This window comes from Haliaeetus leucocephalus, unplaced genomic scaffold (assembly GCF_000737465.1).
Source record: "Haliaeetus leucocephalus isolate CR32 unplaced genomic scaffold, Haliaeetus_leucocephalus-4.0 Scaffold151, whole genome shotgun sequence".
Taxonomy (NCBI): Eukaryota; Metazoa; Chordata; class Aves; order Accipitriformes; family Accipitridae; genus Haliaeetus; species Haliaeetus leucocephalus.
In genome coordinates this window covers 923,718-944,167 of record NW_010972587.1, presented here as the reverse complement: position 1 = coordinate 944,167, position 20,450 = coordinate 923,718, and the positions used below count along the sequence as shown (strand labels likewise).

The 20,450-nt window shown below is 43.9% G+C and overlaps 1 protein-coding gene across 1 annotated transcript in view; it reads right to left on the bottom strand.

Annotated features, from left to right (window-relative positions):
- Nucleotides 1-7,699, bottom strand: part of LOC104828321 — a 125,412-nt gene extending 117,713 nt beyond the window's left edge. Inside the window, exons 1-2 of the mRNA XM_010561953.1 lie at nt 7,309-7,699; nt 378-661 (exon numbers count right to left, since the gene is read on the bottom strand). Coding sequence (XP_010560255.1) covers nt 378-661; nt 7,309-7,699 — 675 coding nt within the window. The remainder of the gene's footprint in view (nt 1-377; nt 662-7,308) is intronic.
- Nucleotides 7,700-20,450: the final 12,751 nt, after the last annotated feature.

Sequence of the window (20,450 nt, the reverse complement as noted above, 5' to 3'; positions counted from 1 at the left end):
AGCGCGGCCCCTTCGCTTCGCCGGGGAAGGGCCGCGCTCGGCGGGGACGGGGTGTGCGGCGGGCTCGGTGGACGGTGAGATCGAGGGCGGCGTGCAGTGCGCCCGCCCGCCGCGGCCGGAGCTTCCCCGGGGACGGGCGAGGGGGAAGGAGCGCTGCCGAGGAGCCCTGCCCCGGCTCGGCGCCCGGGAGCGCGGCCGGGCCGGGCTCTGCGGGTCCTGCCGAAGCCCGCAGGCAGGGTGTCCTCCCCAGCCTCCCGCCCCGGTCCTCTCCCGCGCAGACCGCGGGTAGGAGACGGCCGCCAAGGCCGGGGGGGGGGGGGACGGGACGGGGACGGGGACCGCGGGGTCTGTGCGTCACCCGAAGAAAACGCTCACACCTGGGCTCCCTGCGCGACCCCGGCCGGCATCTCCGGCAGCCCCGCGGCTCCCTCGGGGGCCGGGAGCCGGGCGGGGAGCGAGCCGCCCCCGCGGCTGTTGCCCTCGCAGCCTTCCTGGCCCGGGCAGGGCTGGAGGGAGGCGGCGGAGCCCTGCGCCGGAGGGGGAAGGTCGCGTTCTGCTCTGCGGTGCTGAGCAGGGCAGGGAGACCGCCGCGACGCTTTCCCGCACTGGCTGTCGAGATAACTAACATCCAGTTGTCTCGACACCTTACAAATTCTTCGCTCTCGACGGAGAGGAGTAAAGAAACATCATCGGGCAAAAAAGTTACTCCGGTCAAACGTAGGCGATCGCTGACGGGCGAGGACTGTGCTGAGGAGACAGCTGAGTTATTTTCTGTGGAATAGGGAAAGTACACTGCAGACAGATGGGCTAAAGAAAGAGTAATCCTAGAGCACTTCTTAAGGCTGAAAATATTCCCAAAGTGTTCTTAATCCAATCACCAGCCTCCCAAAGCCTGCTTCCCTCCCATCCCCAAAAGCAACCAGCTACGGAGGATGGACACAGTCCACCTGTTAAATCTCACAGCTATCAGAAAAAGTCTTGTAGTCCCAACTATGCTTCGTAAAATACTCAGTTCCCGCCACACCGTGAAGAAATCCGCAGGGCCCTGCATCCATTCTGTACATCAAAAGATTAAGCTGCTGTATGAGATCAGGATTCCAAGCGGAGACTGTAAAGTCTATAGTTTAAAGAGTAGCAGCAAATAACTTTTATGACATCCATTAATCTCTTTGAAGCATATTCGTGTATCCAGTTCCCTGGAAGAAAGTGGTACATGCAATTGCTAAAAGCCTGTAGCTCCAAAACTGCCGTCTCCACAGATTCATCCTATATGGGCTATTAATAGTTCCATTAGTCTTCCCTTGAGTAGTTCTAGTAACAGTACCGTAGCCCAAAGATTTTCTACATACAGCCATAAGCAAATAATCTTCTCGTGGGAGCAATGTTCTTAAACTCCCTGTTCGAAAGCTGTTGCGGACAAGAAAGGACTTGGCGCTTGCACTGTGCCCAGCACAACAGAGTTTGGGTCCTTCTAGGGATGTCTGCCTGCAGATTCACTATCGTAACAAGAATTGGCATCAGGCGTCTAAATGACTACGGGTCTTTCATTTATTTGAAACTTCTCGATTCCCTCCTTAACCAAAAGTTCTTAGATTATGAACAAGTATGATATTCCCAATGGCAGCTCTGGGGATACAAACCTGTCTAGATTAAACCAAAAACTCGTTCTTACATCATTTATATCCAGAGTACCTTAACACAGGTAAGCAACACACGGCATCCCGAGCCCAGAAAGCCCGACTTCCTCAAATAGCTGGTGGAAGCTGAGAAGCCAGAAACAGCTCCTGGTTTTGTTCCAGATCCCTTCCCGAAAGAGATGTGGTAACTGTTCCTTCCACTGTTCCAATCCATCCTCTGACAGTATGGATTATTGCTCCATCCAGTGCAAACACCAGTGAATATAACTGTATAATTCATTGAGGAGAATACTGCAAAGTTACTGGCGTAGAGATGACCTACTTTCCGCCAGCTCTGGTCTGAGATTTAAGCTTTGGTCTATCAACAGAAGTATTAATTGTCAGTGCTTTTATTATTTCTTTTTCCTGGAAGCATTCATAATAGGGTAGGAAATTTATAAACATAAAATAAGGCCTGGTTTCCACTCTCCACGAGCCTACAAACTCGGTACATTTCCAAAGAAATTAGAGGAACTGCCTACAAGATTAAGATGGAGGGAATCAAAAGTAAGATGGAGATTTTGCTACCTAACCCAGGACATTTATAAAGAGGCCGTTCATTACTCAGTAGTCAGTGTGATGGCTTGGAGAGGGTTAATTGGCCTCTGTTCCCAGGGGGGATCTTTTTAAACTGTGCAGTCTAACAGCAGCTATAGTATTTTGCATCAGAACACAGAACTCCAGGCTGCAGCAAAGTATCTTTTAGAAAGACAGAAAATTACAGGTTAAATAGGCCTTGGAGATTACAAATAGCAACAAGGACACACACACACACACACACCCCCCCTTCCCTTGCTCACTTCTTCATCCCTGCAAATCAACAGGCTCATGCCGTGCACCATCACGGGGAGATGTCACCTACAGACAGCAACCTAATATAACCCATACGTAACTACAACTAACTCCCACCTGTGGAAGTCCGGGAGCTCAGATGGTCTCAGCTGGTAGTGTACTGCACGAGGAGAGAACTTGGTTTTTTTTTTCCAAGCTGCTGTGTTTCCCCAAAGATCTGCAATGCAGTCTGTGCGATTGGAAGCGTGTCACTGAGTTTACAGCGCCTGCTCACCATGTACGTAAGAGCGCCCAGAGTCAGGGCACCCTCCGTTCTGCTCAAGGGGGTCCTGTTTTCTCCACCCTAGTTCTCATGAAGCGTGAGCTACTCAAAAGGGATAGCGCTAAGGCAAGACTAAGGCCCTAGCTTGGGGGGAGCAGCAATGGTTTGACTTTGAAAGAGGTCTCGGCCAGGGATGGGAGAGCAGATGGTGAAATTCAGGAGAATTTTTCTGCCGTTTCCTCAGTTCTTCAAGGAGCGTACAGCTCTGCACTGCCTCCGAGGAACACTCTTGGCCTACCAGTGCTAGAGGCCACCCTGCCCAGAAGGGTCCTATACTGGGTGGGTAGTTCACTTTTGTGGCCGATCAGAGCAGCCACAGATCTTTACGTAGTCAAAGGCTACGATGGGTACTCAAGGAGCCGGGAATCCTGATATTCTGTTTCTAGAAAACCAGTCCTCCCAGGAGAAGTACACTTTGCAAGTATTGTCTGCATCTGTGGGAAAAGTACTTTTGTTTTCCCTGGTTCTTTTTGAATGGACTCCCTCTGGTCTCTGGGGGTACAAGAGTGAGAAGGGCAGGCACAGGACCCTTGAGTGCACCTACCAGATGGGCCAGGGGGAATCACCACTCTTCCCCTCACTTCTTGTCATCCAACTGGGGGAACCAACAGCGGCTGCTGCTTCAGAATCGGCAATCTGCAGATGGCTGGGAGAATGCTTTAGGGAAGCGTGACTGCGACTGACAAACAAGACCCAAAAAAGAACATTTAGGCTCACTCTCAGGCCTTGTCTGCACTGGGGAATTTTCTTCCCTCCTCCAAATTCCCACCATTGCTAATATGAATGCAGCTGCACAATTGTTAGGGATGTTTGGAGTCATAATATATGAGTTTTCATCTCGTCAGCCATTTGCAGCACTGTGTCAATTAACCCTCCTCAGAGCAGGGTTAACTGATACAGTGCTGAAAACGGCTGCTGGAGCCGAAAGCTGTCTATACTAAGGCTCCCATTGTTGCTAACCCTGGTGCAGCTGCAGTGGAATCAGCCCACATGGGATTATTTTGGTAACAAGTCTCCAACCTAAAAGCAGCCTAGAAATGCAACATAGCCACCTTATGGGACAAAACAGGCTTCCGCTGCACCTCAACAGCTATGCACCTAGGCTGTCACCCTTCATAATGAGGTTTTTCTTACAGTCCTTTCAGTCCAGAAGGTGCTTTTTGTATTTCTGTATGAAATACTCAGTAGACTTCATCTCAGCAAACTGGTGTTCCTGTCACCTCCATAGGGCTGCCTCTGCTCATTAGTTCTCACTAGCTCTGGACTTGTAGATGCATGGAGGAAGAGCCAATTGTCTGGTGGTGTTTTTTCATTGATTCATACTTCCATTAATTCAAAACAAAATTTGCCCCTTCACTCCTGGCAACTTTGTAATTTGGTTTGGTTTTTAATTTCTTAATGCAGGTCTAGTTCTTTAGTTTATGGCTGGAGATTCTTGTTCACCAGCAGTTTTCCTTTTTTTATGCTGACAAGTAAAGCCTTATTTATGCAGAGCAGCACTGTGAAGACTCAAGCTGATTTCTGACGGAGTGAAGGTCTATTTCGAATGAGCAGAGTTGGCAGAATCGGTCCCACTTGTTCCCATGTGCTTTAGGAAGCAGTTATGAAACAGGCTTGTGAAGTGGGGGTGTCACCCCTTTTTGAGTAAGACTAATACTTCTAAAAAGCCGCTCTCTATCCTTCTCCCACATCCCTGTCCAACACTGAAACAAGGAAGTGTTGTTTCGCATTTGTTATACTTTTGAACAACTATTTATCAGACAGATGCCGGCGGTTAAGGTTTTTTTCAGTGCAGTTCGCAAGTGTGAAAACGTTGAAGTCCAGGCTCAGCAAAAACCTCAGTGAAAAACTCTAGCTCACGAAAGCCCTTGATTAATGACAAGCAGGTTTCAATTCATGCATGGCATTTTATGCAAATACAGAACACAGCTACATGCAGAATGGTGGGCAACTGCATATGCCTATCGATGTCTACAGAGGCTCAACATACCTGCCCGGGGAAACAGCAAAGGGGCAGAGACAGCGGAGGTGCTGTGCACGGTCTCCCAGCTCCGGAGGTGAGCCGCAGGGCTCTGCTCAGGGTGCTGGGATGTTGAGCAAAAACTGATTGGGGGGAAACTTGGATACAGCTGGGTATTTTGAGAAGGGGGAAAAGAACTGGCTCACTCTTCCTTCATCTCCAATACTGCTGCGGTGGCTGTTTCTCTCTCCCAGGGATCCCTCTGGACAAAGTGAGGGAGCGGGCAGAGTAACTGAGCTGCCTGCAAAGCAGGTGGGACAGCAAGGAGTGATGTATTGGCTACCCCTTTAGCTCAGATTGAGCTGTGGGGATGCATGACAACCTTCTCAGGTCACAGTTGTCACACAAGCAGCTTGCCTCTTGGTAAACGTATTAATATCTTTGCTTAAATGGTTTCCCTTAGTCTCCTGAAAGGTTCTTCTAAAAATGCTAAAAAACTCCCATCCCAAGTCCCAGTGGAACTGGATTTCTCCTCTCCCTTAGCCCCTTTTCCCTTCAATATTAGGCTCAGTATCTTGCATATGTTTTTATATGAAACTCTGTGATTAAAAGAACTTAAGACTGGCTCATTTTTCTATGCAATGAGTTCAGTTATTTCCTTTTTATACCTTCCAGAATTTACTATACCATATCTAAATATTGGCTGCAGTCCACATGTTTTAGATCATTCTCTATAATGGTCCTGTTGTTATAGAATCCTTTGTGTGTGTGTGAGAAAGAGAGAACATGCATATGTGTTGGAAGCGAGGCAGGGTGCATATAATTGTTTGGAAAGAGAAATCAGGGTATATTAATTCCATAAGTGATTTCTGAACTGATAACATAAAAGTGATAAAAAGAGCGAGCAGTGAAATTATAGACCTCCAGTGCATTACATTGTATGTGTGGTAAATACTACTTCTGATCCCAACATGTTACTCTACTATATATATTCTACCAATAAAATGACTCATTCACCTTCCGTTGCTATATAATTTAAAAGATTGGGCTTGCTGTTGTCACATTTCCTTGTTTTACTTACGTTCTAAAGGCAGATCCTTCGACCCGAGTCATACAACATGTTAGTCAATGGTAAGCCACATGAAGGTGAAGCCAAGGCACCATCTGAAAGTCCTTACTCACTACACTAAAGGCTCATTACCTACTAAAGACCCGACAGAGAATGTACATGCATAGGCTAAGTTAGCGATCTAGGGGAAAAGAAGGATTTGATGCTTCGTTTGATGAATCATAAGCTTTAACCAAAACAAACAAAAAACTTTCCTCACAGCATCATAACGTATGGATAGAGCTTTTGAGGATTTAACTGAGAAAAGGCTCTCTGCTCCCAGGACAAAACGCAGCAAGTAGCCCTGTCCCAGTGCACACCTTTGACTCTTGCCTGTGACTCCACACGTGGAGGATACATTTAAGTGGCAAACGGGCAGCATCGATCGACTGCATGTTCATTCCCTACATGGACTGACTTTGTGCACAGCAAGTGTGACTTTGCTCACAGCCCGTCAGATAAACCAGTTCATACTCACAGCAGGCTGAGCGTCCTCACCATTGCGGATGTGGAGTCATGGCAAATTTGCTCCCAAATTTCTTTTAACTTCTCCTCGTGGACAAGTCCTAACACAGGCTGCCAGTGACATAAATTCAGGCCACTTTCCCATGTGGAGACGTTCTCAACCACCCAGAACAGAACAGATTCAAAGACCCCTGCACTAACTATTCCACTCATGTCCCACCCTGTCGGGCCCTGACTCGGGGATTAGGCAGTTCAGAGGGCTGAGTGGATATCACTTTGTGCCGGAATGAATTTCACCCAAAGAGAGTATGCTTAGTTTCTATAATTTTTTTCCCCACAAGCTAAGATAAATTTCTGCTGTGGTCCATTAACAATACTTGTATTTTTAATCAGAATTATTTTGTACTCTATTTTCTTTGGAAATAACAGTAATACAGTTTATGTGAAATACAAACAAATGAGGGAACGATTTTTACCTAAATGTATGAATAGCATTTTGCAATTTGTCATTGTGATATATTTATCTTTTGAACTTTAAGTGAGCTCAGCTGAAAAAAATGCTTCTCTTCAGCACATGACTGGAAAATATATTACACCAGAGAAGTATATTGCTGTTTCAGTTTAGAAATTAGTGGCTAAATATAATTTTCCACTATACTTACTTTCACAAAGTATGTAGTAAATTATTTACATTACAGTAAATTCTTAGTCCCTATTCCAAAAGGTGTTAAAATCAGCATTCTCGTTCAAAGGGATGGCTATTTTGTGAATGTGCATTAAAACTAAGATCCTTAAGATCTTTTGTTGCCTGCTGAAGCCTTACAACCACCGTCATATGGCCAAAACAAAACAAATTTGTCCACAAAACGAACCCTGAGGGGAGGAAAAGGCCCTAGTACGGAGCAGAAAGATACAGGCTGGCCAGCGAAGCGACGACAGCTTACAGCAGCTGAGGATTTGGGTCTGCTACGCGTCTCACACCCACCTCCTTCTAGCGGCACAGCGTACGCTAGTTCCTGCGGGCAGTCCTTCTGACCTTCCAGCAACTTCCCACGGATCCGAGAGATGCCTACGGTTCGCAGCCGGGCACGCTGCGCGGCTGACCGCAGTGGCGGCAGGGCAGGAGGCCTCTCCCGGCAGCGGGAGCAGCAACATGGCGGTGCCCGGGCTCGCCGGCTTCGCCGCACGCCCGCACAGGTAAGTCGCTCCCCGCTTCGGAGCTGCTCCGGCAAACGGGGCCGCTGCCAGGGCGGCAGAATCGGTTCAGCCTGCGCCTCGCTGCCTCCCGTCCCCGGGACGGCTCGGGAACAGGGAGGAGAGCCGGCTGCAAGGCTGAACGCACTCTTCCGGCAATGGCAGCTGCTCCCAGCCGCCATTTTGCCCAGGGGTCATCTGCCTGTCACGTCCCAGACGTGTAACCCTCGTGCGATGGGAGAGCAGCCAAGCAGCCGTCAGGAAGGGCTGGGGCCGGGTGGGAGCCGTGGCTGCTGCCAGAACAACTCATCCGACACGCAGCCCCTTCCTTCTACGCTCCAGAGCGGTACCCGGGGAAGAAGGCTGCTGCGAACAGGCCGCAGGCCCGACAAATTGTCCCGTCTGCCACCAAAGCCCGCGCTCCGTAGGACGAGCACCTGTTTCCTACAGCACACGGTCGTCGTGTTCCCAAACCGCTCCGTCCCTTTGATAATTGGACCGCTTTTTGTCCGTTTTCCCAGCGCGCGTATACGGAGCACGAAGGAGGGCCCAGGGCTCGCAGCGCCAGCTGGGACCTCAGGGAACGGAGATCCATTCCTCCTCTCCCATGGCCGAGCGTTCGTTCCCGCCCGACCTTGGGCAAACCACGTACACCCGGCTCGGTGGAGGTGCTCGGATGCCTACCTCCCACCGAGCTGAGCGAGAACAGAAAAAAAAAGCCCGCACCCTATCAGGAAATGGCAGATGCGAACATTCCCTCTCTTCCAGGGCCGTTACGAAGACATTTCTTGCCTACAGAAACTAGGGTAATGGCAGTCATTCAAAAACCGTATATATGAGAGACAGTAGCGCAAACACGGAGGAAAAGCTGCGCGGCTACCTAAGGCGAAGAGACATCTTTAAATGTTTTGGGTTGTGACTCAGAATTAGTAAAAAGAGGTTTAAACAAATCTTCATACTTGAAGTTCTGTCTGAAAATATTCCTCGCCTTTTATTTATTTTTTTGAATAATGATATTAGTAAGAGTCCATTATATAATCACGAGAAAATTAAAACTCTCCAGGGCATGATCTTAGCTGTGTAATTAACTGGGGTGGTTAAAAGTACAAAGTGAACCTGAAGCAAAATTTTGTACCAGAACCACACCTCATTATGTTTTGCTGCCCAAGTCTGTCATAAATAGAGATGTTTATTACACATCTGCCATTTAAAGTACATATTACATGCAATTTTATATTTTATTTAGATTTAAAAATTTAAAAACACATGATGACAAGCTGTGTTACTATTAACACATGTCTCAGGGACCAGGGGTGCGCATTCACATTGTGCCTTAGGTTATATTACAATTCAGCCACTCCAGAGTTACAAATCGTTTACAGAAGTATATTGTGTAATTAGTGTGCCTGACTTCAGTCCATGGAGTTTCATTGGTGTGGAAGAACAATCAAGCCCTGTATATCCATTCACATTTATTAGACCAAACTTTGTTGCCTGTCCTCAGAGCGCCGCTCCCGCCTCTGCTTTCAACAACAAATGGCACTAAAATCTCCAGAGCTTCCCAAAGCAAAAGCAGTTACTTTCTTTCCTTATGACTATTTTCTTTCTCTTTTTTTTTTTTTCGTCACAGCAGAAGTGATTCAGTACTGACTCAAGTGTATGGGCAGAAAGGGCAGGAGATGATGCACTACTTACTCTCTTCTTTGGGTTTGCTTTCCTGAACAGACTGCCCTCCTGGACTAGCTCCAGGGCTGGCTTTGAAGAAATCTTTCACCGAAAAGCTTTCTCAGAAAAATCATCTTGTCCAGGATCTGCGTGGATTGAAGTCCCTCTGCCTGCATATAGGTTATTTCCAGCAGATGCTAAGCAATTCACTTGGCCAGTGAGGAAAAGCAAATATAGTTTCTTTGATGCAAGAATTTTGATGAAGAAAAATGCCACGTACTAGTCAGCTTTTCTTTCTAAGCTGGTTATCTGAAGTCAATCTCTATCACCATTTCCTAGTTATCAGATCCTCTTAGTTGAGCGTTAAGGTAGGACAAATTTAGTCTATCTTACATATCTAAGATACATATCTGCATAATGTTGAGGATAGTGTTGCCATGCTGTGGATAGTGTTACTCAGATCACTGGCAAAGGAAGTTAACCTTTAATATCAGCCCTACCAGACTTTTCTGTAGCATTTCATAGTATGGATCACCTGGCAGTCCTGACTGGTTTCTAAAAAGCTAAAGTAGCAAATAGGAATGCTGCAAAATGAGTCAGGCCCATCCCTTCAGACCAAGTCCAGGGAACTACAGAGTCCAGTGGCACCTGCAGCCCCCAGTCCTTACCCTGAGGAGTCTTTCAAAGTTTAGTCTTTGCCTGATCAGTCAATCTGCAAGACCTAGCAGTAGGGAAAGAGCTGAAACGCTAGCAGTTCACAAAGCCTGTCCAGCTCTGTACTCCTCCTCAAATATAAACAGCAAAATCTCCCAAATTCCTCAATGCCACACTATAATCGAGACCTGTACATAAAATAACTGGCAAAAACCGAACCCAAGCCATCACGTGTTAGAAAGAGGGATGCACCTAAAACCATTTCCGTAACAGCAACATTCTCCAGCAAGGAGACCTCTGTCCACAGTTTTTAACTTAGTTCAGAATCTTAGGGTCACTTCAGACACCAAAATCACTCCAGCAGAAGTAAAAAACTGAAATGCTATCTGAGCTTAACAGGAAAAGGTAAAGATGCCTCCACTGGCAGAAAAGCTGCAGTGGGAGCTCAGCAGTCCTCCTCCTTTTTTTGTCTGTCACCACCCCTTTGAGTACGCTCAGGCTGGTCAGGCAATAAACATACATATAGCTTGGAATCGGACACAACGTATATTGTTTCTTGTCCATTTGATTGTCGGGGTCATGGAGGGAGCTGGGTTAACCACACACGTATCTGAGTGACAGAGGATACTGAGGGAGGGGACAGAAGAGGGAAGGGACTACAGCTGTGGTCGGGGTGCTGAGAAAGGCATATCAAGCATAACACAGAAACTTGTTTCATTTATTCCACTTATGAGAATACTTGGATTTATCGACAATATTTTTCACACACTTTTTTTCTTGCGCTTTTAAAGTCTGGCTACCTTAGTACCACAGGTCTAACTACCAAGCCTGATGAAAGGAAAAAAGCACATATTAACACATTAGAACCCTCTTAATATATCCAGAATAGCTTTTCCATACAGCAGTTTGATGCACAGCAGTCCAATGGCAGTTCTAGGGTCTATTTCCATGTGATTGAGTATGTATAACAACTAATGCCTTAGAGATTTTTCAGCTCACATGTGGCATAAAATTCTACATTACCCGATAGGTTAAAATGGATAGCAGAAATTTAACATAGATCCAGGCAGAGTATTGTTTATCCTACCCATTAAAGGATGATGTTCCATATTAATGGAAAAAGACAAATGTTTTATTGCGGGAAGCGGGTGTTAGCAACGTATATTTAACTGCTTGACTTTGCTCCACTTTCAGTAGAGAATAGCCACAAGCAAGCCACTCCAAACAAGAACCAGTAAAATATATGCAACATACACCATGTGTCTCTAGTGTCTAAATGTGTAGTCCATAAAGATACCTATCTCAATTAAAATTTGAACTCTGAGTTTAAGAAATAGAAAGTCACTGTCTTTCTTCTTTGCCCTTAAAGCCAAATGTTTAAACTTCTGTGAGTCTAGTAACAAGTGTTTTAAATAGAAACATGTAAGTCACAGTTTCACATAGATTATTATTTTATAACAGAGTACTTAGAATAGGTGCTACATCCATATCAGAACTGAACAGGTAGTAACTTTATTTTGATTTCTGACAATGTATAATATAACATTTGCCCAGTAACATCAGTACAGAGGCTTCTGTTGAGTTGAATAAGATTCTTGGAGTGTAAATTGTAAGTAAATCCCCAATATCCAGATGTCAGAACGTTGGTTTATTTCAAGTGTTCGTGTCCTTTAAAACAGAATATATTTATCTGGAATTCTTACTGTTTGACAGATTGAACACTCTCCTAAACTCATGAACTTTGTGTGAAGTAAAGAAATTTAGATGGAACTTTCATACATTAATTGGCATAACTAAATAATGGAATAACAGAGCTGCATGGAATATAATACTCTCCTATTTCCAAAGGTCTATCTCACTCAAACCAAGACAGCTTACCTTCACTGAGAATTCAATAATTCATGGGCTAAGTACTTTGGCCAGGACCCAGTCGAGTAGGTAATTCTGCTCTCTTCAGTGGAGTTTGTCACATGCCTAAAATTAAGCAGGAGATTACGTGCTTTGCTGGACAGAATGCAGAGTACTCCAGATCTTCTCAGATTCTCATCTGCAGGCTGAATATATGGACACTTTGTATTTTGTTTTGTTGTATAGGGCTGCATAGATTTGAAAAAGTAGAATCAAGAGGGAAACTGATGAAACTAGGAACAAAGACTTGAAATTGGCCTCGGTTTTGATCCAAAAGTGGGCACCAATCTGTTTTTGCAGGATTCTGCCGCTGCTGCAGTCAGCAGAGAAGATCAGCTGAAGCCATCTTAGTTTTGGAGATAGGTACTGTTGGAAAGATACTTGTATTGCATCAGTACCCCTATTACATTAACATTTAGGGCAAGCTGCAAGGCTCTACTAATTTTGCAGGGACTTGGGAGTCTCAATACAGAGACAGCGTAGGGAAGACTGCAGAGCACTGGAATATTTGGGGAAGGCAATTTGCTTTTGATGTCACAATTTGGTAATTTGTTTTGTTCTGTGGGGAGGACAGGCTTCTGAGAATTGTATGCTTTTAAAAGAAACCCCTAGTATGTTCTGCAAAACAAATGGCACACCACCAGCAATCATGTTAAGCCTGTTCTTCTAAAGAAACAATCCATCAATTTCAACCATACTTGAAAAAACAGTCAAAGTCTCAAAAATAATTAGGCTTCTACAAGTAAATACAAGGGATCTAAATGACTGCTCCAATAGAGGGCAAGTTGGGCAGAATTCAGGTGTAATACGTTAAATTTGACAGAAGCCCTTTATCCAATCGGTACAAATGATTGACTGGCCATTCAGAACATGTACTGTTCCAGGCTTGCTACAACACTCCTCTTTTTGTCTGGTAGGGAAAGTCAAATGTGGGGTTGTTTGCAGCAAAAAGGAGGAGGGGAATTAGAGGATAACCAACACCCACAGAGAGTGTGTTCAGGCTTCATTAGCTACTCCTGGAACAATGCCTACGGTTGCTCCAGATTTAGCTGTCATTTAAAACTTTAGATTGTAAGTGGATAGATGTAGGATCCAGTAGTAGCTAGAGCAGGAGAGTGTGGAAAACAGTATGAATGAAGCAAAAAGGGATTCGAGCGATCAGTGTTTATGGGTAGGGACTCCAGTTATAAAGTACATTTTTTGTTCACACTGGAAACAATGGAACAATACAGAGATGTTTGCTGGATACAAGAAATATGATGTTGCAAAAAGTAATAAAAAAGGAGATATAAAGAGTTATTAAAATGGAATCTTAGAGAAGCCAAACCACATCTATGGACTCATTTCCTCTAAGAAATTTTACAGTGTTTGAAATCTAAGATTTGCCTCTCACAAAAAAAGTAATCAAGTTTTCTCATGGATTTCCATAGAACGACACTCTGGGACATGATGGACAAGAAGAACATAGTAAATGAGTAGCCAGACACAGGTGCAGAGTTATCGGCAGCTCTGCTCTAAGAGTCCAGTAGGTTCTTCATGACAGTTCTCATTGTAGGAGTATTACTAACATGTATTCCCCCTTTCCAATCAGTTTTGCATTTCTATTTATTTCTGGAATGCTGCTTGCTTTCCTAAGATGCTCTTTTGAAAGAAGATGCCTCAAACACAAGCAGGGGAATGGTAGCCCAAAGACATATTCTTTTGGATGTTCATCTTCTCCGGGGTTATGCTTTGCAGGGAGAGGCATCTGGAAGAAGAACTGAGTCTCCTTCCTTCACTGTAATGCCAAGGGTTTTAGTAAAGCAGTGAAACAAATCCCTGAGATAAAACAATACTGTGTCTCTCCTGACAGTTTAGAAGAGATCTTGAGGCCAAAACGTAAAGTTTTTACTTGGTTCTTATGCATGCATTCCTTGGGCAGAACTCCATTTGTTTCAACAGCTTTGCCTGAGGAATAACCTTAGGATTCAGCTCTTAAAGAATACCAAGTATCTTAAAGATTATCCTAAGTGCAACTAAGATCCTTCAGGCCCAAATGCATTCTTATGCTTCCCAAATTAACCATTCCAGGGTCTACAGGAGAGATCATCACCAGTCTTTAAGCAAAAAACTGAAACATCATTATTTAAGCCTGGGAACACTGGTTAAGGGCAACACTCCTCTGCTTCGATGTTCTAGGAAAATGTAAACAAAAGCTCTAATTTGTGGGGTTGAGGATTGATCAAGTTTTCAGAGTGCAAAATAGCCCTACAGGAATCTGGTGGAAGTATCTGAAATTACTGTAGGGAAGAAATTTGATCTTATTTTAAACCTAATTAAAGCCTTCTGCATCTCCACAAAACCTCCAAAACCCTGGAGATCTCTGATGGTTTACCCTCTGGGGAGAACACACAGATATGAATTTTAATAGTATCTTTTGGTAATGTGGTGGATAAAGACAAATTGATTACAGCAGTCTGGAAAAAAAGCAGGTGATGCATTACCAGGGCCATTGGGCTCATGTTTTCCCAGACATGGTGAAGGCCACCCAGATCATAAAAGAAAGCTGATATCCTTAAAAACTTGAGTTCTATGATTTGGGGCTTGATATGGTTTTCTTGTTTCCGGATGCACTGGATTATATCAAAAGAAAAATAAGATGTATGGTCCAAATTCTGTTCTCATGTACACAAAACCAAATCTAGGGTAAAACTTCCAACATCGATGGATCTGCTCCAGATTTACACCCAACAGAAGAGCAGTATTGTCCCTCTGATTATAATGATGCCTATCATTATTTAGTATCTGAAGAGCAATGTGAAGCCAAAAGAGAGTAAAAGTCTAAGAAATCTGAACTCTAAGTGTTTCTACATATTTGCATGAAACACCAAGCAGAACACTCTAGTAGAAGGCCCTTATGAAGATATTTGTGCCTGGTCTCAAAGGACATGGTTGTTCAAAACTTGTTTCCAAGAGAACACTGGGCAAGCACCATGATGGGACATAAAGTGAGTGTACTGTGATAATTGTAGCCTCCTTACACTCTATTTCTTCCTAGCCCATTTTGATTCATACTGGGACAATTAGATATATACATATGAATAGAAAAGACATTTTACTGACATGCATGAATATTATAGCAGATGGCAAGCCAGGTGACAATCCTACTATTGTTTAATTCTCTAGCTTTGAACATTGTCTAATTTTGTTGATTAATATTAGGTACATGTGGATATACACAGGCCAGTGCAAGTTTGCACATATGGATCAAGTTGACGTGTGATCTGCTTTCAGATCTAGCTGTTTTTCAGTACCATAGCTAGCCTGCCACAGAGCCATGCACTTGGCATGCCAAGGAGCCTCACTCACTCCAGTGTTCCATGATACTAGCCTAGGTTTGAAAAAGAACATGGATCTAATCCAAACAGAGACTAGCCCTCCATACAGAGATGTGGCCCTGGAAAGCTCTGCTCAGCTGCATCTAGCTGAAAAAAAAATAAGACACCTCTATCTGTGCCATGGAAAAGCTTGAAACTTCTGCTTTCCCAGATGTGCAGGGCTGTCCTTAATCAGGGCTAGAAATGAAGCATGTATGTGAAACACTGACAGAATGAGATGTCTTGGAAAAATGCAGTATCAACCATCCTCTTCTTTTAACAGAACCACAAAGAGAGAAATCCTGAGTCCTGTCTGTCAGGACCATTCATATTCCTAAGTTAGTGTGAAGTTAAGTAGTCCTCACCCAAAATACAGAAAATACACTGAAAGCAGCAAGTGGAACTTTCTTAACTATTAGAACAAAGTCATGCTTGGCCTTAGACTCTTATTCACATTTTGCAATGGCACAACCCTAACGGAAGGAACAGAGAAAGCCCACCTTCTCCCTCCTTCCCGTAGCCCTTAACCTGGTGGTCAAGGCAGCCCGCTGGCAGGCAGTTCTCTTGGGTGCGAGTCCCCACCAGCAGAGCTGGGGATTGACCCTGGTCTCGTGTCAGAGGTGTGTGCTCCCACTCTTATACCCAAGGCAAGATGGCTAGGCTACCAGGACTGGCGCCTCATTTCAGAAGAAAAATGAGCTGTGTTGAATTCCTGACAGAAAGAATGCTGACAACCTTCTTCAAGAAGTGCCAGGCTGTAGATGCAGAGTGAATGGAAACAGTTCCTGCAGCCTTGAACGAGATCCACTGGGGAGAAGGTTTACAGCTCCATCTCCATTCTTCAGATTTCTCAACTGGTCAATTCCAGGCATTTAGAGCAGCTCAACTTGCCAGCTGGTTTGGAACCCGGCTCTTCCCCTGCTGCAGAGGGAGCCTAAGCATCTACCAGAGAGCAGGTGTCAAAAGACTGGTGTTGTGAGAATTAACTTTTAGGCACCGCAGTCCTCGCTGGATCTGGCCTTCTGCATCTGGGAACCATTTTGAACACCAAACCAATCATCTAAATTCTTTAGGTCTTGCTGGGCAGAGCGGTGCCTGCATACCCGAAAGAAAGTCTAGGTCATTTAGCTTACATTTACAAAGGTGTGCTGGCTTAGCTGCCCTTGTCTGCAAGTTGAAGGTAGCCTGGGAGTCTAGTCCCCTTCCTTTGTCCACCCAAGGAACTTGGGATACAAATAGGCAGCTATTTAATTTTATTTAGTTTGGGTTTTTCCATGCAAGGTCTGAAATTACACAGGTCTGTAACAGGGATTTTTCTTCTGAGAAACAAGCCAATGTCATGCCTTTATATAAATCCTATCTTTTGGTCCACATATGAGTTAACAAAGCTTAGCTGGTATACTGCAAGTTCGTATTCATCTTTTGATCCAAAGCCCATACTGTTGTATGTTTAAAAATAATACTCTATTACACAATGCTAGTTCTGTATCAAGGTTTTTTCTCAATAAAATATAGCATAGCCACCCACCTCTAGAACAGCAGAATGGTTTCATCTTGTAACAAGCATCGGTGCATGGTAAACAAGGAGATGAAGGTGTTTTCCTACACATAAGAGTGAGTCTTTGATTTGAGAAACCAAATTGGGAGATGAGACTGCTAGGCGTGCAAAAATTGTGTAAGAACAGACAGCATTTCTGATAGATTTACAAGACTGGAACTTACTGGCTTTAGAGAGTGACTGAAAAAAACAATCAAGACCAATTTAAATAATATTGTCTAATATCTGTTTGTCATGCATGGTATGATTTTACAGCTAATTTACAATCTGGCAGAGTTTATACAGTTAATACAGTGGTACGGTTAATGTAGTATAACAACAAAAAAACAACACAATAAAAATGCCGCCATGACTTAAAGATGCAAGAATATCGATTTCCCACAGAGTTGTGGCAAAGAAGCTGGAATCACATCTTTTTTTTTTCCCCCCCCCTTTTTTCTTATTTTGCTTTTGAGATAAAACATTGACTAGTTTCTCCTATACCCATTCCAGCCCTGGATAGCTGAACCTGTTATAGAGCTAACCATAACATGCTAGCATCCAGGCTGCCACTGTTCAATGAGGTTGCCAGAAACACTGACAAAATGCCATACCACGGCTTTGAAAATAGCAGGAATTAACTGAGGAGCACGCAGCCTGATGTGGAGTACAATGACCAGATCAATGTTCTGTTTAGTCTAATATCCCATCTCCAAGAATGTCACCAACTGATGATGGATCATTACAGCAAACAGAAGGAAGCTACAGGTCATTTTACTGGCACATAATGCTGCCGGTGCTCAATTAACTGTTTAGACCAACCACTAATAACTTCCATTAAAGTAAGTTCAGCTTCACAAGCTGAGGGCTTGTCTCTCTACAGCCTTCATTCTTTGTTTACTGTTTTAAACTGAATATACATGGTTGTAACAATCCAGTTGCTTGCTTTGTGCGTGCGAAGTTCACGGTCTGGAACTTGCAGCAATCAGTTCCTTTAGCAAGCTGTTTAGCACGTTAAGTCATATTTTGCTCCCTTCGCAGTTGAGTGACCTTCAATTACACTGAGAGAGTAAGCAGAAGCATCCTATTTGTCTTCCCTGCATTGTTCACTATTGCATACAGCCTGTAAAAAGACACACAATAAACAGTTCCTATCTTGTCATTTGCCTTTGCTGGATCTCCCATCCGACAGACATTCTAACGTATCACCCATCTATGCCCCGCTCTCTTGCCTTTACAGCCCAGGCTTCAGATTTGATTGACATACCGGTTGCTTTGACTAGCTACAATAAAGGAAAAAAAAAAGCCCCACAGCTGTAACTACCCATTGCTCTTTTAAAAAATGTGACCAGCTTTCAAAAGCTATCCAACACTGTGAGAAACTCACTGACGTAACAGTGCTGCTGCCAGAAAACTAACAAGAGCAAAATTAGCCAACTGAGAGTATTCATGAACTACAAGAGGGAGAACCAGAGACCTGTCTTCGAAGACAGCAGCAGAAATAATACAATTCTGTAGTATGGGTTTCATGTGATGAACTAGCTGTTCCAAAAACCCGTATTCTTTCATAGGCTGCCAAAGCTGACTGAAGGAAACATCCAGTCAAAGCCTGTAACTTAGGACCAGTTTTCCAATTGCTTGGGCAGTTTCCGACTCGTACAGGTAGCAGTAAAGAGCAGCGGATTCACATTTCGCAGTGCTCAGGTTAAATCCAAACATCGATGAGGGTCTCCTGAGACTTCTTTGTGGGGTTTGCATACACTTTTTTTTCCTTTGACAATCCTGGCAATAATCTGCAAGGAGTTCTTTGTTTGCTCCCTGCAGAAATTTTTGACAGGTTTATGTTTACAGAATCAAAATCAGAATCAGTCAAGAGAGACTGGGAAAGCATGAAAACTGATGCAGAGCAAAGAGCAAACAGGGAAGTACCAACCTTTGTTGATACCAACAAAACCTTACCCATTAGCCTTTGTTTACTCTCCCCATGTAGTGTGTGCTCTGTCTTCTCTCATTTTTTACAATCTAACAGATGAGTTAACTGAGAGGATCTATCTCTATAAAATAGGGAATCCATTTTAGTAGGTTGACTGAGTTAGTTGGCTGGTCCTCCCATTGGAGCAATTTGCTAACAGCAGGAGTGTATCCAGCAAAATGTAGTTCTTCACACAGACCTCCCAAGTTGTCCCATCTCTCCATCAGAGAAACTTTTGTGGGGCCTGGGGAAGGGAGAGTCCTTCTGTGAAAATAAAAATAAAAATGCCATGTCTAGGTGGAACCCTGGAAAAATTCCACAGAAGAAAATCTCATTATGAACCCTTTCCCTACACACTGTATGGCTAATCTGAAATATTAAAGAGGAAGACAGAATATTAGCGGGGAAGGAAGAGAGGCTTGGAGTAAGGGGGATCTGGATTCTTTTGCTTTCTCTTGTTCGGGCTTTCTAGGAGATCTTGGGTGAGAGACACAGCTGCTGTGCCTCACTTTCTCCTCGGAAAATAAAAATTGATTAATGTTACCCATGTCCCTCCCAGAACCATCTGGAGAGATTCTTTATTAGGGTTTATAAAAATCTTGTAAGGAGGAACAACATATTTTTTAAACAAATAAAGTACGTGTGGCATACACTTCAAATGGCCAGTGCAGCGCACAGGACAAAGATTAACCTGCAAGCTTAACTCTAACAGATTTCTTCTGCATGATGTGCAGTGTTCCACCCTGAGATGCTGTCTTGCTGCCTGCGTGTTTTCTTCTACATATATACACTATAAAATCTATCTTAGATCAGCTAACTGAGCTATTCATTGGCAGGAACTGAATGTGTTTGGTTGGCAATTGTTTTGAAGGTTTCTAAACCTTGATAGTTCCCCCAGAGAATTGCACTCACTTTAGTCAATCCTTAAAGCTAGCAAGAGGAGAGGTACACAAAGGCAGACCTGATGCTGTTAAAATGGTTATATTGGGTTGTGCATCTGACTTGGCTTTCAGGAAAATCAAGTGGCTTATATGGGGGGGGGGGGGGAGAATGACTTAAAAGTGCAAGTTACACACCTGGGCTATTAAGCTGTTTGTCTCTGTGTTCCTTAATACCTGTCTTCTGCCTCCAAACACACACACGAGAGTATTTTCAGACTAAGGATATGTTATAGTCTCTCATCAGTTACACAAGTGGGACTGAAAAATACCAGGTTCTCACTATTTCTTTGCTCTGATGCCTGTTTCAATAGAGATAGGAGTTCTGGGAGCACTGTATGACTTCATGCATTTTTTTTCCAGAAGTAATGATAAAGAAGTAACATGAAAGACCAGCCCAAACAAAATCTTTGAACTGGAAGATGAACCAGATAACAGATATATATTTTCCAATTCATTTCTATTTGTGCTTGTAAATTTTTGGCAGAGCAAGTGCTCCCTTGAGTTCCCAGATGCCCCATTCAATTGAAAATCTTAAAGGCACAACCCAATGTATGGGCAATTTTTCAAGAACAAAGGAAATGGGAAAACAGCAGCCTGTTTGGCTCTGAAGCTGTAGAGCATCCATGGATCAACATTCCTGAGTGCAAGCAACTTTTAAATTAATTTTGGTTTATATTTAAGAGAAACATTTGCATACAAACTTGCCAGGATGTATGTTAGTCAAAACGTATTGTGCTCCCCTGGAAAGAGCCAGGGAGGGAGAATATGAACTGCAACATTCCCTGGGCTTCTGCAATATTGCAGCTGCTCTCAATTAAAGTGAGAGGTGGTTTCTAGGGACTGTATCTATGGTATTTATCTTCCAACCATTTTTTTATTATTTTGCAATGATTTCATGAA